The sequence below is a fragment of the Sciurus vulgaris genome (genome assembly GCF_902686455.1).
Source record: "Sciurus vulgaris genome assembly, chromosome: 10".
In the NCBI taxonomy this organism is placed as follows: domain Eukaryota; kingdom Metazoa; phylum Chordata; class Mammalia; order Rodentia; family Sciuridae; genus Sciurus; species Sciurus vulgaris.
Genome location: NC_136470.1, coordinates 113996911 through 114012687, shown reverse-complemented (window position 1 = coordinate 114012687; position 15777 = coordinate 113996911). Strand labels below are relative to the sequence as shown.

The window sequence follows — 15777 nt, the reverse complement described above, 5'->3', positions numbered from 1 at the left end:
TAAATTCTCCCACTAACCACAAATAACGCATTCCACTGAATATATGTCACACAATGACAGCTTTTCAAATGAGCTTGTTTAATTCCAAGTGATACAGAATTCAGAGTAGAACAAAGAGCAAACTCTGGCAAGATTCTAGGATGGGTCTACTATAAATTCACTGCTGAGGTAGGAATGGCTGAATGAAACTAAAGAGATAATAAGCCTTTTTTTTTTTTTTTTTTTTACAAAAGTTTATTCTTAAATTTACAACAGACTTCAACGCAACACTTCATTCTAGCTATAGGTGGCAAAAGATGTCACAGCGGGGGTCCTGATGTTTAAATAGGAATGGAATCAACAGTCACCATCATTTCAGGCACAAGAAACAGCTTACTTTTTGCCAGATTTCTTAATTCCACCTGTGGCTGCAAAAGGAAAAGTCACAGTTAGGGAAAAACAGTACTTATGGCCCACTGAACTTGATGTGGATCCTCGGAAAGCTTAGCTCTTACCCTGGGAATTCATTCTGACATAAGCATGTACAGTGGCTTTACTGATACCATCTATTCTGGGCAAAGGCAGAATGAGGTTAAGGCAGAGGTCCCAGCAATAGCTTTGTACTCTTCCACAATGTTGTGTGTGTACTTCACAGATTAGCTCATTAATTCTCTTGCCACGCATCCCACTTTATATATTAAAGTCTTCGCATTTGGTGTTGTTCAAGGTTATAACTGGTAAGTGACAAGCCAGAATTCCAACCTCAGTAGTCTGATTTCTAAATCTATATTGCCACATTATACCACAGTCCTTTCATATGATGTTCCTGGTTAGGCTAGAAAAGCATATGGAACAACAGCACTCTAAGGAACCTGGACTTGAGGAATCGTTTATTACAAAAAATAGGAATAGTAAGTAAAAGTTATTAGTTGAGTAGCGTTATAAAGAATAAAGTTAGGCACGGGGACTCACGTCTGACAGCAGTTACTTGAGGGGTTGAAGCAGAAGGATCACAAGTTTTGAGGTCAGAATGAGCAACTTAGGGAGACCCTGCCTCAAAATGAAAAGCAAAAAGGGCTGGGGATGTAGCTCTGTGATAGAGCAACACTGTGTTCAATCCTCAGTACCAAGAAACACAACACAACACAACCAGTAGCATGAGTTACAAATTTGGGGCAAGAAAGTGTGAGAGATATTCATAAACCTAACTGTATGAATCTGTGTCTGGGGTAAATTTCTGCAGATTTCTTAGGGACTGAAAGTCCAAGACTGCCTGGAAGATAAGATTTCTTTTCAGAAGAGGGATGCTAAATCTGTACAAGATTTTGCTAAGGACTTCTATTCTGGCTCGCGTTCCTTCCTACTGCTGCAAATCTAAGACTGGCTAGGACGATCCGCCGGAGAGGAGACCAGGAACTGAGACCTCGCAGTTCACCAATGAGACAGGGAACAGATATGCCCGGGTATGTGTCCCACTTAAGCGTCCCTCGGCCCTCACTTACCCAGGGGGCCCTTCCCCGCGGCCTTCGCTTTTAGCTCCTCAAGTTTCTTCTGCTCCTCTTTTTGTTTCTGTTTGAAAGCCTTATCTTCCTAGAGAGGCAAAACAGTTTTACTCCAGGCGGGTTTCCCTGTCCCTCCGTGCCCGCCCCGTCCGCGCCTCGGAATACGTCCTCACCTCATCCATCTCCTTGGCCTGCTTCTTAGGCTGTTTCAGGGGCTTCTTCTTGCCACCTGTAGGCGACATGAGCACGTTCAGCCTGTCCCCGCCGCCCGGTCCCTCCCCGCCATCCCCGCTGTCCGGACACACTTACCTTCGCGGCCGGACATGGCGCCTACCGCCCCTACCCCAGACTTTGCTCTTAAACCGGAAACGGAGTTCCGGGTCCCACCTCCTGTTCCTATACCGCGGTGCGGGCCCGATGATTGGGTCCTAGTCAGGAAGTTGCCCTCCTGCTACAGGATGCGGCTCTCCAGGGGCAGGCGCTAACGGGTCAGAGGTCAACTGAGTGGCAGACGCTCGGTCTGGGTTACAGCTCCGGTGCAGTCGACTAGGTGCGCCAGGTACAAGGGGGAAGGGTCTTTTCCCCGGGGGTGGAGGGGTCCCCGGAAAGGGTAACTGACCAGAATGCTCCAGGCCTGCAGTTGCGCACAGGAAGAAAGAGCATTGCAGGTAGAGGGGAGTGCACGTGCAAGGCGCTTTTCTGGAACCGAAGAAAATAGTTACTGGAGGGAGATGGGGAGGTGGCAGAAGTGGGGAGGGGGGGTCCAAGTCACCAGATCCTACAGCTTTGGAAGTCATTGCAAGGAGTTTGAGTTTTATAAGATAATCAGGCATGCACTTGTTTGCGAATTCTGTTTATTCATCCATTGCACTTTTATTGGGTATGTTTTTAGGCCCTGGAGATTCAGCAGTGAACAATACTTCTTGTGCTGGCATAACTGACATTCTAGTGAGACAGACTATAAGCAAAGATTATAAGTGAAATACATATCATAGTTCATGAGATATTCTAGGAGAAAAAGAAAACAGGAAAAGTAGGCACTGAGTGTTGGGATAAGAGTGGGATGGCCATTTCTGACAGGGTGGCCACAAAAAGACCTCCCCAGGAGTTCATATTTGAGCAGGACTTGAAGAAGTCCAAGGAGCAAGCAGTGCTGACCATGATCAGCTGGTCACCTAAGGGTTGGGACAATCCTTAGTCTACTGTTTTCTAGGATCAAGAAGGTCCATGTGACTGGAGCAGAGTGAGGAAAGGGAGAATAGTAGGAAACGAGGTCAGAAAGGAATGAGAGCCCAGGCTGGATCCTCTGTAGGCTATGGAAAGGACTTTGATTTTTACCTTGAGAGAAATGGGGAACTGTTCCAGGGTTTGTGCAGAGACATGGTCTCACCTGTGTTTTGAAAGGACCACTGGCTGCTCTGTTGACAGTTTATAAGGTCTAGAGTAGAAGTAGGGAGACTGTCAAGAGACTCTTGGGATAATCCAGGCAAGGGATGTTGGTTATTGGGACCACTTGGTAGTACTAGCAGAGATAAGAGGAGTAGTGATCCCAGGATGGGACTTTACTGATAGATTAGATGTCAGGGTAGAAGAGAAAGTGAGGAGTTTTGGAGGATGTGAGGTTTTCAACCTGAGCATTTGGATTTAGGATTGTCATCAACTAAGATGGAGAAGGTTATGGGAAAAACCAGTTTGGGAGACTTTATGGTTTGGATCTGGAATGTCCCCACAGAACTCATGTGTTGAAGGCAGCACAGCAATGTCCACAGGTGGGACTTTTGGAAAATGATTGGATCATGGAGGCTTTACCCTCATCAGTGGATGCATCCATCTGATGGATTAATAATTTGAAGGGACTATTGGGAGGAGGTGGAAACTATAGGCAGGTTGGGCATGATCAGAGGAAGTAGATCTTTAAGGGCATTCTCTTGGAGACTGTATCTTGTCCCAGTTCCCTTCCTGCTTCTCTGTTTCCTGACTGTCATGAGCTGAACAGCTTTCCTCCACCATGTCCTTCTGCCATGATGTTCTGTTTCACTCCAGGCCCAAAGCAATGAAACCAGCCAACTATGGACTGAAACTTCTGGAACTATGAGCCAAAATAAATCTTCCCTCCTCTAAGTTGTTCTCATCAGGTATTTTGGTCACAGCCAAAACAAGAGGGGAAGATGAGATTACCAATAGATTTCATTTTTTTGTGGTTCTTGGATCAAACCCAGGGTCTTGGAGCACACTGAGCCTATGCTTTATCACTGAGCTACATTCTGCCTTCCACCCTGTTAGTTTTTAAGCAGAGATAAGGGTTGGGCAGTTTGATTAAAAAAGCCTACATCCTGAGGAGAGTTCTGGACTAGAGAAGTCAGTATAGTTTTATTTTTGTGTTTGAGGTGCTGGAGATTGAACCCAGCATTCTAGGCACTTGCATTCTAGGCAAATGTTCTGCCAATGACCTATACCCCAATTCAAGCTCTTTTTTTTTTTTTTTAATAACGGCTTTATTGACATATAATTTATATCAATTAACAATTCAATTAACCTATTTAATATGTACAGACCATAGATTGTAGTATAATCAAAGCTGTGCTGACATTACCACAATCATTTTTAAAAGCATTTCCATGTGCGTATATAAAATATGCATGGACATGTGTACATGTATATGTATGTATATATGTATTTTTTTTTTTTAGACAGTGCTGGTTATTGAACACAGGGCCTTGAACATGCTAGTTGAGCACTACCACTTCAGCTCCATAGCATTTTTTTTTTATATTCACTTGACAGTTTTATTGGAAAAACATAGTTCCCGTAAATATCAAGTGCTTATTTGTTCTGATTATAATCAATAATAACAATTGCTACCACTTATCACTTTGTTCTGCCAGGTACAGATCTAACAGATTTAATTTAATCATTCAAAACACCTTGTGGCATGTGTTATTTTGTTATCTAAATAAGGCTACTAATAATCTATCAACCCAGTGCATCAAGACTTAACTTTATTTATTCCATAGGCATAATTTTCATTAGTATTCTTTTTTGAAATTAGAGTTTTATAGTTATACATAGTAGAAACGTATGGAATGCTTCATGAATTTGTGTGTCGTCCTTGCACAAGGGCCATGGTAATCTTCATTGCAATTTTATACTGCTGAAGTGAGCACCCAGCACCGTAATGTTTTTATTTTTGGATCAGGGATTGAACCCAGAGGCACTTAATCACTGAGCCACATCCCCAGCCCTTTTTATTTTTTATTTATTTATTTTATTATTTTTTTGGGGGGGGTACTGGAGGTTGAACTCAGGGTCACTCGACCACTGAGCAACATCCCCAGCCCTATTTTTAAATTTTATTTAGAGACAGGGTCTCACTGAGTTGCTTAGCACATCACTTTTGCCGATGCTGGCTTTGAACTTGTGCTCCTCCTGCCTCAGCCTCCTGAGCCACTGGGTTTACAGGTGTACGCCACTACACCTGGCACCATAGCCTTTTTTTTTTTTTTTTTTTTTAAATTTTTTAAAAAATTTATTTTTATTGTAAACAAATGGGATACATGTTGTTTCTGATTGTACATGGAGTAACAGCATACCATTTGCGTAATCATACATTTACATAGGGTAATGATGTTTGATTCATTGTTATTTTTTCCTTCCCCCTCACCCCTTCCACCCCTCTTTTTCCTCTATACAGTCCCTCCTTCCTCCATTCTTGCCCCCCTCCCAACCATAGCCTTTTAAAAGGCTGTATTAGAAGTGTGAGCACTGAGGGCTGGGGAGATAGCTCAGCTGGTAGAGTGCTTGCCTTGCAAGTACAAGGCCCTGGGTTCAATCCCCAGCACCGCAAAAAAAAAAAAAAAAAAAAAAAAAGAAAGAAGACGTGTGAGCACTGATCCCTGAGACAGATGTTTAGAGGCTAGGGAGATGAGTGGGGAACTAGGAGCCAAGTGAAAATAGCGATTGAAGGAAGAGGGGTGCTACTATAAGGCACAGACTGCTGACAGGGCAAATGAGATGAGAACTAGAAAACTTGTCATTGAATTTAGTAGTGTGGTGACCCAGACAAGTGCAGTTTCAGTGGCATGGTGGGAATGAGGGTCAGAGCAGAGAGGGTTTGTGAGAGAACAGGAGGCAAACAAGTGGAGATGGTGAGTTCAGGCAGTCTGTCAGAGAGTATGGTGTAAAGAGCAGAGAAATGGGATAGTTGCTGAAGTGAGTGCCACATCAATTGTTGAGCAATGTCTGAGGAGGGAGAGAAAATGGGACCTGGGCCTGTGTTGGTCAGAGTCTTTGTCCTGAGAATCAAGAGAGATGGGGAGTCCATTCTATAAATTAAATTATCGTTTCACTTTTTTTTTTTTTTTTTGGCGATGCTGGGAGATCAAACCTTGGACTTCAAGCATGCTAGGCAAGTGCTCTACCACTGAGCTACACTCCTAGACCCTATCTTTTTCCTTTCTTGATAGTGTCTTTTTTTTCTTTGGTAGTGGGCATTGAACACAGAGATGCTTAACCTGAGACACACCCCCAGCCCTTTTTTTAAAAAAACATTTTTTTAGTTGTAGATGGACACAATACCTTTATTTTATTTATTTTTATGTGGTGTTGACGATCAAACCCAGCGTCACACACATGCTGGGCAAGCGCTTTACCACTGAACCATAAACCAGCTCCTCTCCAGCCCTTTTCATATTTATTTTGTGATAGGGTGTCACTAAGTTGCTGAGGCTGGTTTTGAATTAACAATCCTTTTGTCCCAGGCTCCTGAGCTACGGGAATTACAGGCGTGCAACACCACACCTGGCCTTATAATGTCTTTTGAAGCACAAAAGTTTTCATTTGGTGAAGTCCAATACTTTTTCTTTTTTTTTTTTTAACTTTGATTATTGTGGTTTTGGTATCACATCTAAGAAGTCACTGCTTATTTTCTTCTGAGATTTTTGTAGTTTGATCTCCTACATTTAGGTCTTTGATATATTTCAAGTTAATTTTTTTTATATATTGTGACATACAGGTTCAAATTAATTCTTTTGTTGCATTTGTTCTAACACCATTTTTGTTGGGGAATACTGGGGGTTGAATCCAGGGGTACTTTATCACTGAGCTTCATACCCAGGCCTGTTTATTTTTGTTTTGAGACAAGGTCTCATTAAGTTGCTGAGGCTGACCTTGAACTTGTGATCCTCCTGCTTCAGTCTTCTCAGTTGCTGGGATTATAGGTGTGGGCTACTGTTCCAGCCTAAAACCATTTTTGAAATGACTATTTTTTCTCCATTGAATCATTATAGTACCCTTATCAAAAAGCAATTGCTGGGGCTGGGGAGACAGCTCAGTCGGTAGAATGCTTGCCTTGCGTGCACAAGGCCCTGAGTTCGATCCCCAGCACTGCAAAAAAAAAAAAAAAAAAAAAAAAAGGCAATTGCCCAAGCTGGGCACGGTGGCACACACCTGTAATCCCAGTGGCTCAAAGCCAGTATCAGCAAAAGTGATGTGCTAAGCAACTCAGTGAGACCATGTCACATGTAAAATACAAAATAGGGCTGGGGATGCGGTTCAGTGGTTGAGTGCCACTGAGTTCAATCCCTGGTACCCAAAAAATATCCCACAGAAAAAAACAAAAAGCAATTTCCTACTGAGATGTGGTGATATATGCCTGTGATCACAGCTGCTTTGGCAGCTGAGACAGGAAGATCATCAAGTTCAAGGCCAGCCTGGACAACTTAGTGAGGCCCTGTCTCAAAATAAATAACAATGACTGGGGATGTGGTTCAGTGGTAGAGTGCCCCTGGGTTCAATTCCTTATACTACCACCAAAAAAACCCCCCCAAAAATGAAAACAAAAAACAGAACAAAAACAAAACAAAACAAAACAAAAAAACAAAAACAGAAGAGAGAAAGAGAAATGGAGCAGAAACTGGCAATTGGGAAGGTATGATGGGAGTTTGTTGGAAGTTCCAAATTCATATTTTCTTGGTGAGAAATGAAGTAGGCCTTCAATTGTGAATGAGGATAAGGTACAGATGACAGAGGGTTGAGGAAAGGGCAGTTGGCAGGAGACAGTAATCTAGATGGAGTGTGAGAATGAATTTGGAGGGGCAAGATTCCAAGCTTGGCCCGTAGGAATGCTAGGTAAGCTGGGAGCTGAGGGATGTGATTTGTCCTCACCTGTTTAATTGAGCCTCTGCCCATCTGTCCAGGCTGTCTTCCATCTACCCTTGTCTGCTTCTACTTCTGGGATGCACAGATTGATTTGCAAGTTTTAGACAACCTCAGGTGCTTTCCATCTTTTACCTCTGCCAGCACCATTCTTCCCTTTGCTGGTTGAAGGGTCTGGAAGATACCTAAGTGGTGAGGACTAAGAGACAAGCCAGGGGTTGGGATGGGCTAGAGAGGCTGGGAGGAAGGACTGGAGTGGAGAAGAAATTCCACGTTATTGACATATTTCTTCATGAAGTCCCTGTGTCACCAAACTTATGTTCTAGTTAGGAAATGGATGTCTAATGGAGAAAAATGAAGCAGGAAAGATGACCATGGAAGGAGTGACCAAGGAGGGCCTTACTGAGAGGTGAGCTATGAGCATACCGTCAGGGTATGCCACGGAGATTTATTGAGGAAGAGAGGCCTAGGTTGGGGGAGTGGCAGGGCATAGAACCTGTAACAGAATCTGCTTAGCATGTCAAGGTGGCTGGAGCAGAGTACAGTGATGGAGAGAAGAAAGAAGGTAAGGGCTGAGAGGCTTGTTAGCTGCTTCTAGGCCTGGGGTTCATGCTAGGTAAGCTAGGAGCTGAGGGATGTGATTTGTCCTCACATGTTAATAGACCTTTGGGCTGCCGTATGGAGAACAGTCTGTGGAAGGCAGGGGAGGAAACTGAGATTGCATTGGAGGCTGTAGCTATCATCTCTCCCAGGGATGGACGACTGTCTTGGGGTCCGACAGTGGGCCTCTGCCAGAGGTTGAGCACATTGGAGGAAGCTGAGAGGGCAGTGATTTCAGAATGAGAGGGTGTCGAAAGTTGCAGAGGCTGGAGAAGAAATTTGAGAAGCAGAAATTGGAACCTAACAAGTTGGAAGTTCTGAGGGATCTACAGGGAACAGCCTTGATTATGGAGTAGGATCAAGAAAAGGGGAGGGGACAGAGTAGTGATAGTCTAGGTAATGACCCCTTTTTGCCAAGTGTTGCTGGGAAAGAGAGTGGGGTGCAGTGCTGTGTGCTTGCTTTGATGAAGGGTACACTAGCAGGACTATGGTGGGGGCATGGTGTGTGTGCTGAGGGCACTGGCATTGAGGCTTGTAAGGCTTACCCATCGACTGTGCATGGATGTGCTCTTCCTTGGGCATGATCTCCAGCCTTATGAATGAAGTTAGGGGTTCCTGTGCAGCACAGCTTGGAACCACTGTTACGGGGATGTATGTCCCCTTTTGTGGCTCTCAGCTTGGATCTACTCTGACTCTGACATGTCCTGCCCATGAGGCTAATTTTCAGGAGGGCCTGAGCTTCTTCACAGATGATGAGGTGAAGGCTGGGATGCTGTGGGCAGGTCTTTGTTTCACATCAGGAAACCATTTTCTGTTTGGCACTTGATGTTTCTTCCTCAGGCTTTCTGAGCTTAACTCCTGCTTTTCTCTGTGTGACTTGGTTATTTGGCCACTAGATGTCACTCTGACAGCTAGGATCAGTGCTTAGGGGTTTTGAAATGTGGTTTGGCCAGAAGAAGGTGCCAGGTTTTCCTGAGAATATGGGTAACCTACCCACTCTTTGGTGCCCTCAGTATCACTGCTGTTCTTGGACTGGGGCAAGTCCTGCCTCTGGATACTGGAAGACTTGTTGTCGGGGAAGTAGGCATTGCTAGGGCGCAAACATTGAAGCAAGGCTAAAAAAGGGAAACTAGAGAAGCCTAACCTGTTGAGCAGTAGCTGAGGTTGGAGAGGAAGGAAAAAGCTCACGGAAAGCAAGAAATGTGAGACTGGGACTTGGTAGCCTGGTTGAGTTAGATGGTAGGAGAAGTCTTGGTGTGAACCTAAGAAAAGCTCTTCTCTTAGGATAAAGCAGATTTTTTTCTTCCCTGGAATTATCTTCTTAAAAGAGAGCTGAGTGTTTTCTTTGTTGTGACATGAATGACCTGTGTCCTTGTGTCCTTGCATGTAATTGAAACTTTGCTTACCCAATGGGAAGATGGCTTCAGAAGTCTAGGAAGTTGAATGTGAGAGTCTTTTCCAGAAATAACTCTGGGTCTTAATCTTTTCTGAATTGCCTTCAGTTCCATCACTTCCCAGGGAGTCTCCATAAGTCTTTGTGGGGCTTTGTCAGCATGGACACAACTCAGGTTTGGGATTTTTCATTGACATTATCAGAAAACTGGCTTCTAAAATTCTCATCCAGGTCACATCAAAGATACCTGAGGGATGCAAGGAGGTGGGAGGGTCTGTTTTGGGTAGTGTCATGGAGGAACATGGAAGACATGAGCTCTACCCCAAATGTGTTCCATTGTTCAGGAGACACAGGGGGAAACCTGACCATTCTCTTGCCACAGGGCTGCAGTCTCTGAACCCAACAGAATGGTACTTGGTTTAGATAATCTTAGTGGAAGTGAGTCTGTTCAAAACTGTTCCTAGGCCTTGAGACCTAACTAATGTCCACCCTTTCTTAGCTGTGAGCTCATCTGTCTGATGTCCTCCTTATAGATCACCTGATGATGGGGTGTTGCCCTGTGTTTGCCATGCAGCACATCATGGATGTACCCCACATACTGGTGCGAAGGGGTCTCCTTGGAAGGGACCTCTTTGTGACCAGGACTCTCTGCAGCCCAGGCCCTAGCCAGCCTGGGGAGAAGCGACAAGAGGAGGCGGCCTTTGGGCTGTATCACCGCCTCCCAGCCCTGGGAAGAGCCCTGGGGCACAACATTCAGCAACGGGCAACCTCTACAGCCAAGACTTGGTGGGACAGATATGAAGAGTTTGTTGGACTTAATGAGGTTCAAGAGGCCCAGGGAAATGTGACTGAGGTGAGCAGGGGACTTGGGGTGGTTGGCCTGGCCCTTCAATTTGGGAAACGTGGCATTTTGGCTATTACCAAGTAAGTTACCAGCCACATGCTGGTATTGGGAAAACACTCCAGATTTGCCCTTCTTTCTTTCTTTTTTTGGTACTGTGGATTGAACCCAGGGCTGCTTTACAACTGAGCTATATCCCCAGTACTTTTTATTTATTATTATTTATTTACTTTTTTGGTGCTGAGGATTTAACCCAGGGGTGCTCTACCACTGAACTATACCCCCAGCCCTTTTTTATTTTTGAGACAGGGTCTTACTAAGTTGCCCAGGCTGGTCTTAAACTTGTGTTCCTCTTGCCTTAGCTTCCTAAGTTGCTGAGGTTATAGGTGTGTGCCACTACACCTGGCCAGACTTGCCTCTGGTGGAAGGATTTGACTTATTTTTGCATGGAAACCTGGGTCTGACACCTCTGGGTTGAAGGTCTCTATGTAACTGTGCTTCCTAATCTCCCTGAAAATATTTGCTGTGTGCCAGTAAGTCCATGATCATTAATATACATTCTGTATATAGGCCAATAAACATTCCTTCACAGACTGGGAGGGTTAGTGGTGAGACTTCCTGGCAAGGGGGCTGTGAGTTGCTGCCTTTTGTGTGAAGGTAGAGGGCACTGAGAACTGCCTGTGGTTGAAGTCCTTTGTAGCAGCAGAAATTCATTGTCACCTCTGGTTCCACTCCTGCTTAGGCCTAAAGCACTGTAGCAAGGCAGGAAGGACCTGAGGATTTGAGGCACATTGCTTTCTTTCTTTGGACATTGTGATCTTGGCCAAGATGGACTTTCCTGGTCTATAAACTGGAGACTTGTAGCAATGCCTTTGATGGCCTTGTCCTGAGGCATACATAAGGTAACACATGGGAAACAATGTAAGAACATAGGTTCTACTGTGGTTTGTATCAGACAAGAGTTGGCTGGATTTAGTGGACACAGCATGCATTGCATTGTTAGTTACTTTCAATTTTCTTAAGGCACATTATTTCTGCATGAACGGATAAATCTGGGGCTTTGGAGGGGTGTGGCACAGGGCTATACCACTGGGTGAGCCAGGAGGAACACCAAAAGGACCGTTTCTGCCCTTTGCTGTTGACACCCCATTGACCTCTTAGCCACTGTCTTTTTGGCAAAGGAGCTGAGACAGTGTGGGTGTTGAGAGGGGACTGATGACCTCTGCTATTCTCTCTGCAGGCTGAGAAAGTATTCATGGTGGCTCGTGGGCTTGTCCGAGAGGCTCGGGAAGACTTGGAAGTTCAACAAGCTAAGCTGAAGGAGGTGAGGGACCGCTTGGACCGTGTCTCTAGGGAAGATAACCAGTATCTGGAATTGGCTACTCTGGAGCACAGGATGCTGCAGGTAGGCCTCTTATGAAGTAGCCCTTTCTCACCTGCACAGGGCCTCTAACGTGGAAATTATAGAGAGACTAAGAGGTGAACCAGAAGCTCTTGTGGAGGGACAGGGCCCCATGCTTCCAGAGCCTGTCCATGTCTTTCCTCTTGGGTACTGGGTTTGATTAACATTCTAGGACCCAGATGACTGGAGGGACCAGCCCAGGCAGCTCCAGACACATCATTTCCTATACACACCTTTGGGAAACATCAGTGCACTTCTGGCCAGACCCAAGACTATCCAGATGGGAAGATCATGACACTACTTCTATACTCCCTGTTCTTCTACTCCTATACCTGGCCAGATTTATGTGGCCTTCATCATTCAGCAGGTGTTGTAGAGCCAGGGGCAGGGGAGTGACCCATGTGCCACTGACTGTAGCCATAGGGCCTCTTGCTGCTTATGTGACATGCTTTGTTTCCACAGGAGGAGAAGAGGCTCCGCATGGCCTACATGCGTGCAGAAGACTCTGAACGTGAGAAGTTCTCCCTTTTTTCTGCAGCTGTGCGTGAGAGTCATGAGAAGGAGCGTGCAAGAGCCGAGAGGACCAAGAACTGGTCCCTCATTGGGTCAGTCCTGGGAGCCCTGATTGGTGTGGCTGGCTCCACATACATCAACCGTGTTCGGCTACAGGAGCTAAAGGCTTTACTCCTGGAGGCACAGAAAGGGCCTGTGAGTCTCCAGGAGGCTATCCGTGAACAGGCGTCTAGCTACTCCCTCCAGCAGAGGGACCTCCAAGACCTCATGGTAGACCTGAGGAGCCTGGTGCATGGTGGGCAGGGCCAAGGCTCTGAGTCACTGGCAGGTACTTCCCCCACCCGAAACAAAGACACAGATGTTCTTTCAGCTGCCTTGAAAGAGCAGCTCAGTCATTCCCGGCAGGTCCATTCCTGTCTAGAGGGTTTACGAGAGCAACTTGATGGCCTGGAAAAGACTTGCAACCAAATGGCTGGGGTGGTTCAGCTTGCAAAAGCCACAGCACACCCACGCTTGGTGGAGCCAGCAGATGGGGCTCTGCTCAACTCCTTGCTGGAACAGCAGAGTGTGGTGTTGGCCTTGTCTGACACGGAGCAGAGGCTAAAAGTTCAAGGCAACAGGAACACCGTCTACAGCACACTGGTCACTTGTGTGACATTTATAGCCACACTGCCTGTGCTCTACATGCTGTTCAAGGCCAGCTAGCTCCTGGATCTGCCTCTTGAAGGTCTAAGGGGGTAGGTGTGATGTGGCTTTCATTAGTGAATCCTAGTGATCAAGTGAGTCTTGGGACATACACAGCCTCAGCCTAAGTCTGAGCATCATCTGCACAACTCACCAGCAGATGTACTTTGCTTTGTAGGCAATGCTCATTTACATTAATTATCACAACTGTGTGAATGTCCAATTAAAATGTTTTAGAATTTGTATTATTTAATATAATTTATAAAGACTGAATTTTTTCCATTGAAAACAGATCCTGTACTCAGCCCCCTTTAATTCCTTTTTTACCCCATCTTGGTCTGATCCTCTGTTCAGGTCTGTTTTGGATGTACTCATTCCAGAGGCCTGGATTTTCATTTTGAATTTCCTGACCTTCCCTCTGCTTGCTATATCTGCTTGTCACATGGCCTGGGGGTTTCAGTGAGTGTAACCTAGCCTGTTGTATCTCTTTCTCTGTCATGGTATGGGGGTGTGTTGGGGATTCTAATGCTATTGGAGGAGAGATCAGAGGAAAGAGACTTGGGAAATGGTTAGTATTTTCAGGGACATCATTAGAGAGATGGGTGGCCAATCTGGGTCTCTGGTGCAGAGTGCTTTGGCAGCACCAGTGTGCCACTGGGCTGGGTGTGCTTCCACTATTTGGGGATCCTCAATAGGCACAGTCAGAGCTTAGGTAGTTACCAGCAGTGTAAATGGAGAAATAGTTAAGGGGATGGACTCCCACAGTAGGTGGGAACTGCAATGAGGCATGGATATGGACTGCCCTGAGAACCTCTGACCTCTCCCATTTCAGAGGGGAACAGTGACCCTTGACCTCCTTGACCAAATGGCATGGATAGCCTTATGTAAACAGGAGCTGTAGGGTGGTACTCTATACTTGTGTTGTAGTACTGGAGATCTGGTACATAGTAGAAAGCCCACCTACCCTTTCAGAGTACACTGAAGCTGTACCTAAGGTCTGTGGATGGTAGCTCATTCATCTGTGCCTGTGTAAAACTGTTCTGTAGAAGCTAGTGAAGTCAGAAGTGTTTCCCATTAGGTATCCTCCCTTCTTGGAGCCTGTGCTCAGCCCAAATGGCCCCACTGGTTCTCTGAACCTTTGACTACCTGGTGTGTAGTGTTTCCCCAGAATGGCATGGGATGGAATGACCTTGGTACTAATTGTTCCTCTTAATGCACAGGAGATACCTCATCTGTGTACAGATGAGGACTGTAGGGTAAGTCCAAGTTTACCTATGGGGCAAGGTAGGTCCTGACCAGTGTGCGCTTGTGTGAATGGATTTGGGAAGGGGAGGATTCCAGGCATGTAAATGGGGATCCCACAGGTTGGGGTAGTGGCTCAGTGGTAGAGCACTTACCTATTATGTGTGAGGCACCAAGTTCCATTCTGAGCACCACAGAGAATCAACAACTACCCAAAAAAAAAAAAAAAAAATGTAGAGACAGGAAAGCCAAGGTGGGTGAGTGAGTTGGCGCAAACTGTCCTGGCTGAGGTGGGGATGGGCATGGGGAAGCTGGAGATTATAAAGTTAGAGAATGGGGAAGAGAGTTGGCAATCTCTGAGGCTGGAGGCCAGGAATAAAGGAACTGGAGAGGGGTTGCCATGCTGGTGACAGTAAGGTGCTGGGTGCTTGGATTTAGGGACTCTTAGTGGGGATGGAGGAGAGGGGTGACCTCAGAGGTAAGGGGAGGGAGAATTTAGAAGGCAGATGAATGAGAGTGAAGGGAGACCCTGAGCGGGTAGGAAGTTTGAAGAGTAGCCAGTGTAGAAGACCTGAGCCCCCTGATTGAGGCTTTTTCTAGCCTATGGCGGTGAAGGCTTCTGGGTGAGATTTTTTGCCTTGTCAGTGGCCTTGAGCCAAAGTCCTCAGGATGGGCGTGGTCCTCTGCTTCCAGTCTGCCAGGGTGTGAAGGACCCTGCACAAGCCACAAATAGGCCTCAGGAGAAAACCCTTCTGCCCGCTGTTTCCTCCTCAGGAAGGCTCAGGTGTTTGATAGTGAGGGAGCCCAGACTTGCCCAAGGCTTTTCATCTTGGGGTGGGGTTCAGGTATGGGCCTGGGAGGAAAGGAAGTGTGACCTTGCTTGTGCTCCTCCGCAGCCCGTGTACCCTGCTTAATAGCCTGGCTAGGGGTGCTGTCACCCCCCCCCCCCCCTTTGTAAGTTAGCAAATAGGTGGTGGTGTTGGGTGTCAGGTTACATGGCTTTGTGATGGTGCAAACTCAGGTCCAAAGCCCGAGCTCTTCTCAAACAGCCCGGGGTGGGGGCCGGAAGGAGAGCTTGATTGTTGGGGAGATCTGGAAGGAGCGGTGGGCAGAGCTAGGTGTGAAGAGGGAAACAAGGGGCCTAGGAGTTCAGATAAAGGAAGTTGGGGGCGAACGACCACACGATCCCGGTACCAGAAGGGAAAGGAGCTCCGGGCACTGGGCGAGGCGGGGTGGTGGTGGTGGTGGTGTTCACTAGCCAACAGCCCAGGCAGGTAAGAGGCGCGGGTTCCACCCCGTTCTGGCGACACAGAAAGAGGCTCGGGCGCTGTACTATGAGCACAAGGGGTGCAAACCACAGCTACTGTCCAGGCTGCTTGGGGTGGGGGTGGGGCGGCCTATTCCGTTCCTACAATGCGCGCAGGTGAGGCCTGGACGGGGCGGGGTGCGGGATCGCCCTTGCTCCAGG

General features: G+C 46.4%; 2 protein-coding genes across 7 annotated transcripts; one reads left to right on the top strand and one right to left on the bottom strand.

Annotated features, from left to right (window-relative positions):
- Window positions 1-206: 206 nt before the first annotated feature.
- Window positions 207-1925, bottom strand: TMA7 (translation machinery associated 7 homolog). Its single transcript, XM_079155696.1, has 4 exons — window positions 1791-1925; window positions 1655-1710; window positions 1482-1569; window positions 207-407 (listed from the first exon to the last, which is right to left on the bottom strand). The coding sequence occupies exons 1-4, from the start codon at window positions 1804-1806 to the stop codon at window positions 373-375; spliced, it is 195 nt and encodes a 64-aa protein (XP_079011822.1). The 5' UTR covers window positions 1807-1925; the 3' UTR covers window positions 207-372.
- Window positions 1926-1937: 12 nt separating this feature from the next.
- Window positions 1938-14520, top strand: CCDC51 (coiled-coil domain containing 51). Of its 6 annotated transcripts, XM_079155587.1 has the most exons (6): window positions 1941-2040; window positions 3525-3616; window positions 7961-8043; window positions 10161-10480; window positions 11709-11873; window positions 12333-14520. In XM_079155587.1, the coding sequence occupies exons 4-6, from the start codon at window positions 10169-10171 to the stop codon at window positions 13086-13088; spliced, it is 1233 nt and encodes a 410-aa protein (XP_079011713.1). In that variant the 5' UTR covers window positions 1941-2040; window positions 3525-3616; window positions 7961-8043; window positions 10161-10168; the 3' UTR covers window positions 13089-14520. The 6 variants fall into 6 exon arrangements, with proteins under 6 accessions (XP_079011715.1, XP_079011713.1, XP_079011718.1 ...); XM_079155592.1 differs by lacking the exon at window positions 7961-8043 and having other exon boundaries at window positions 1941-2031; XM_079155588.1 differs by lacking the exon at window positions 7961-8043.
- Window positions 14521-15777: the final 1257 nt, after the last annotated feature.

Bases quoted from the DNA above. Each gene is read 5' to 3' on its own strand.
- CCDC51 (XM_079155589.1), top strand. From the start codon at position 10,169: ATGATGGGGTGTTGCCCTGTGTTTGCCATGCAGCACATCATGGATGTA. The intron at 10,481-11,708 runs GTGAGCAGGGGA...TTCTCTCTGCAG, and splicing joins CCCAGGGAAATGTGACTGAG to GCTGAGAAAGTATTCATGGT. The intron at 11,874-12,332 runs GTAGGCCTCTTA...TTGTTTCCACAG, and splicing joins TGGAGCACAGGATGCTGCAG to GAGGAGAAGAGGCTCCGCAT.
- TMA7 (XM_079155696.1), bottom strand. The intron at 1,570-1,654 runs GTGAGGACGTAT...TTGCCTCTCTAG, and splicing joins AGGCCAAGGAGATGGATGAG to GAAGATAAGGCTTTCAAACA. The intron at 408-1,481 runs GTAAGTGAGGGC...TTCCTTTTGCAG, and splicing joins CGCGGGGAAGGGCCCCCTGG to CCACAGGTGGAATTAAGAAA.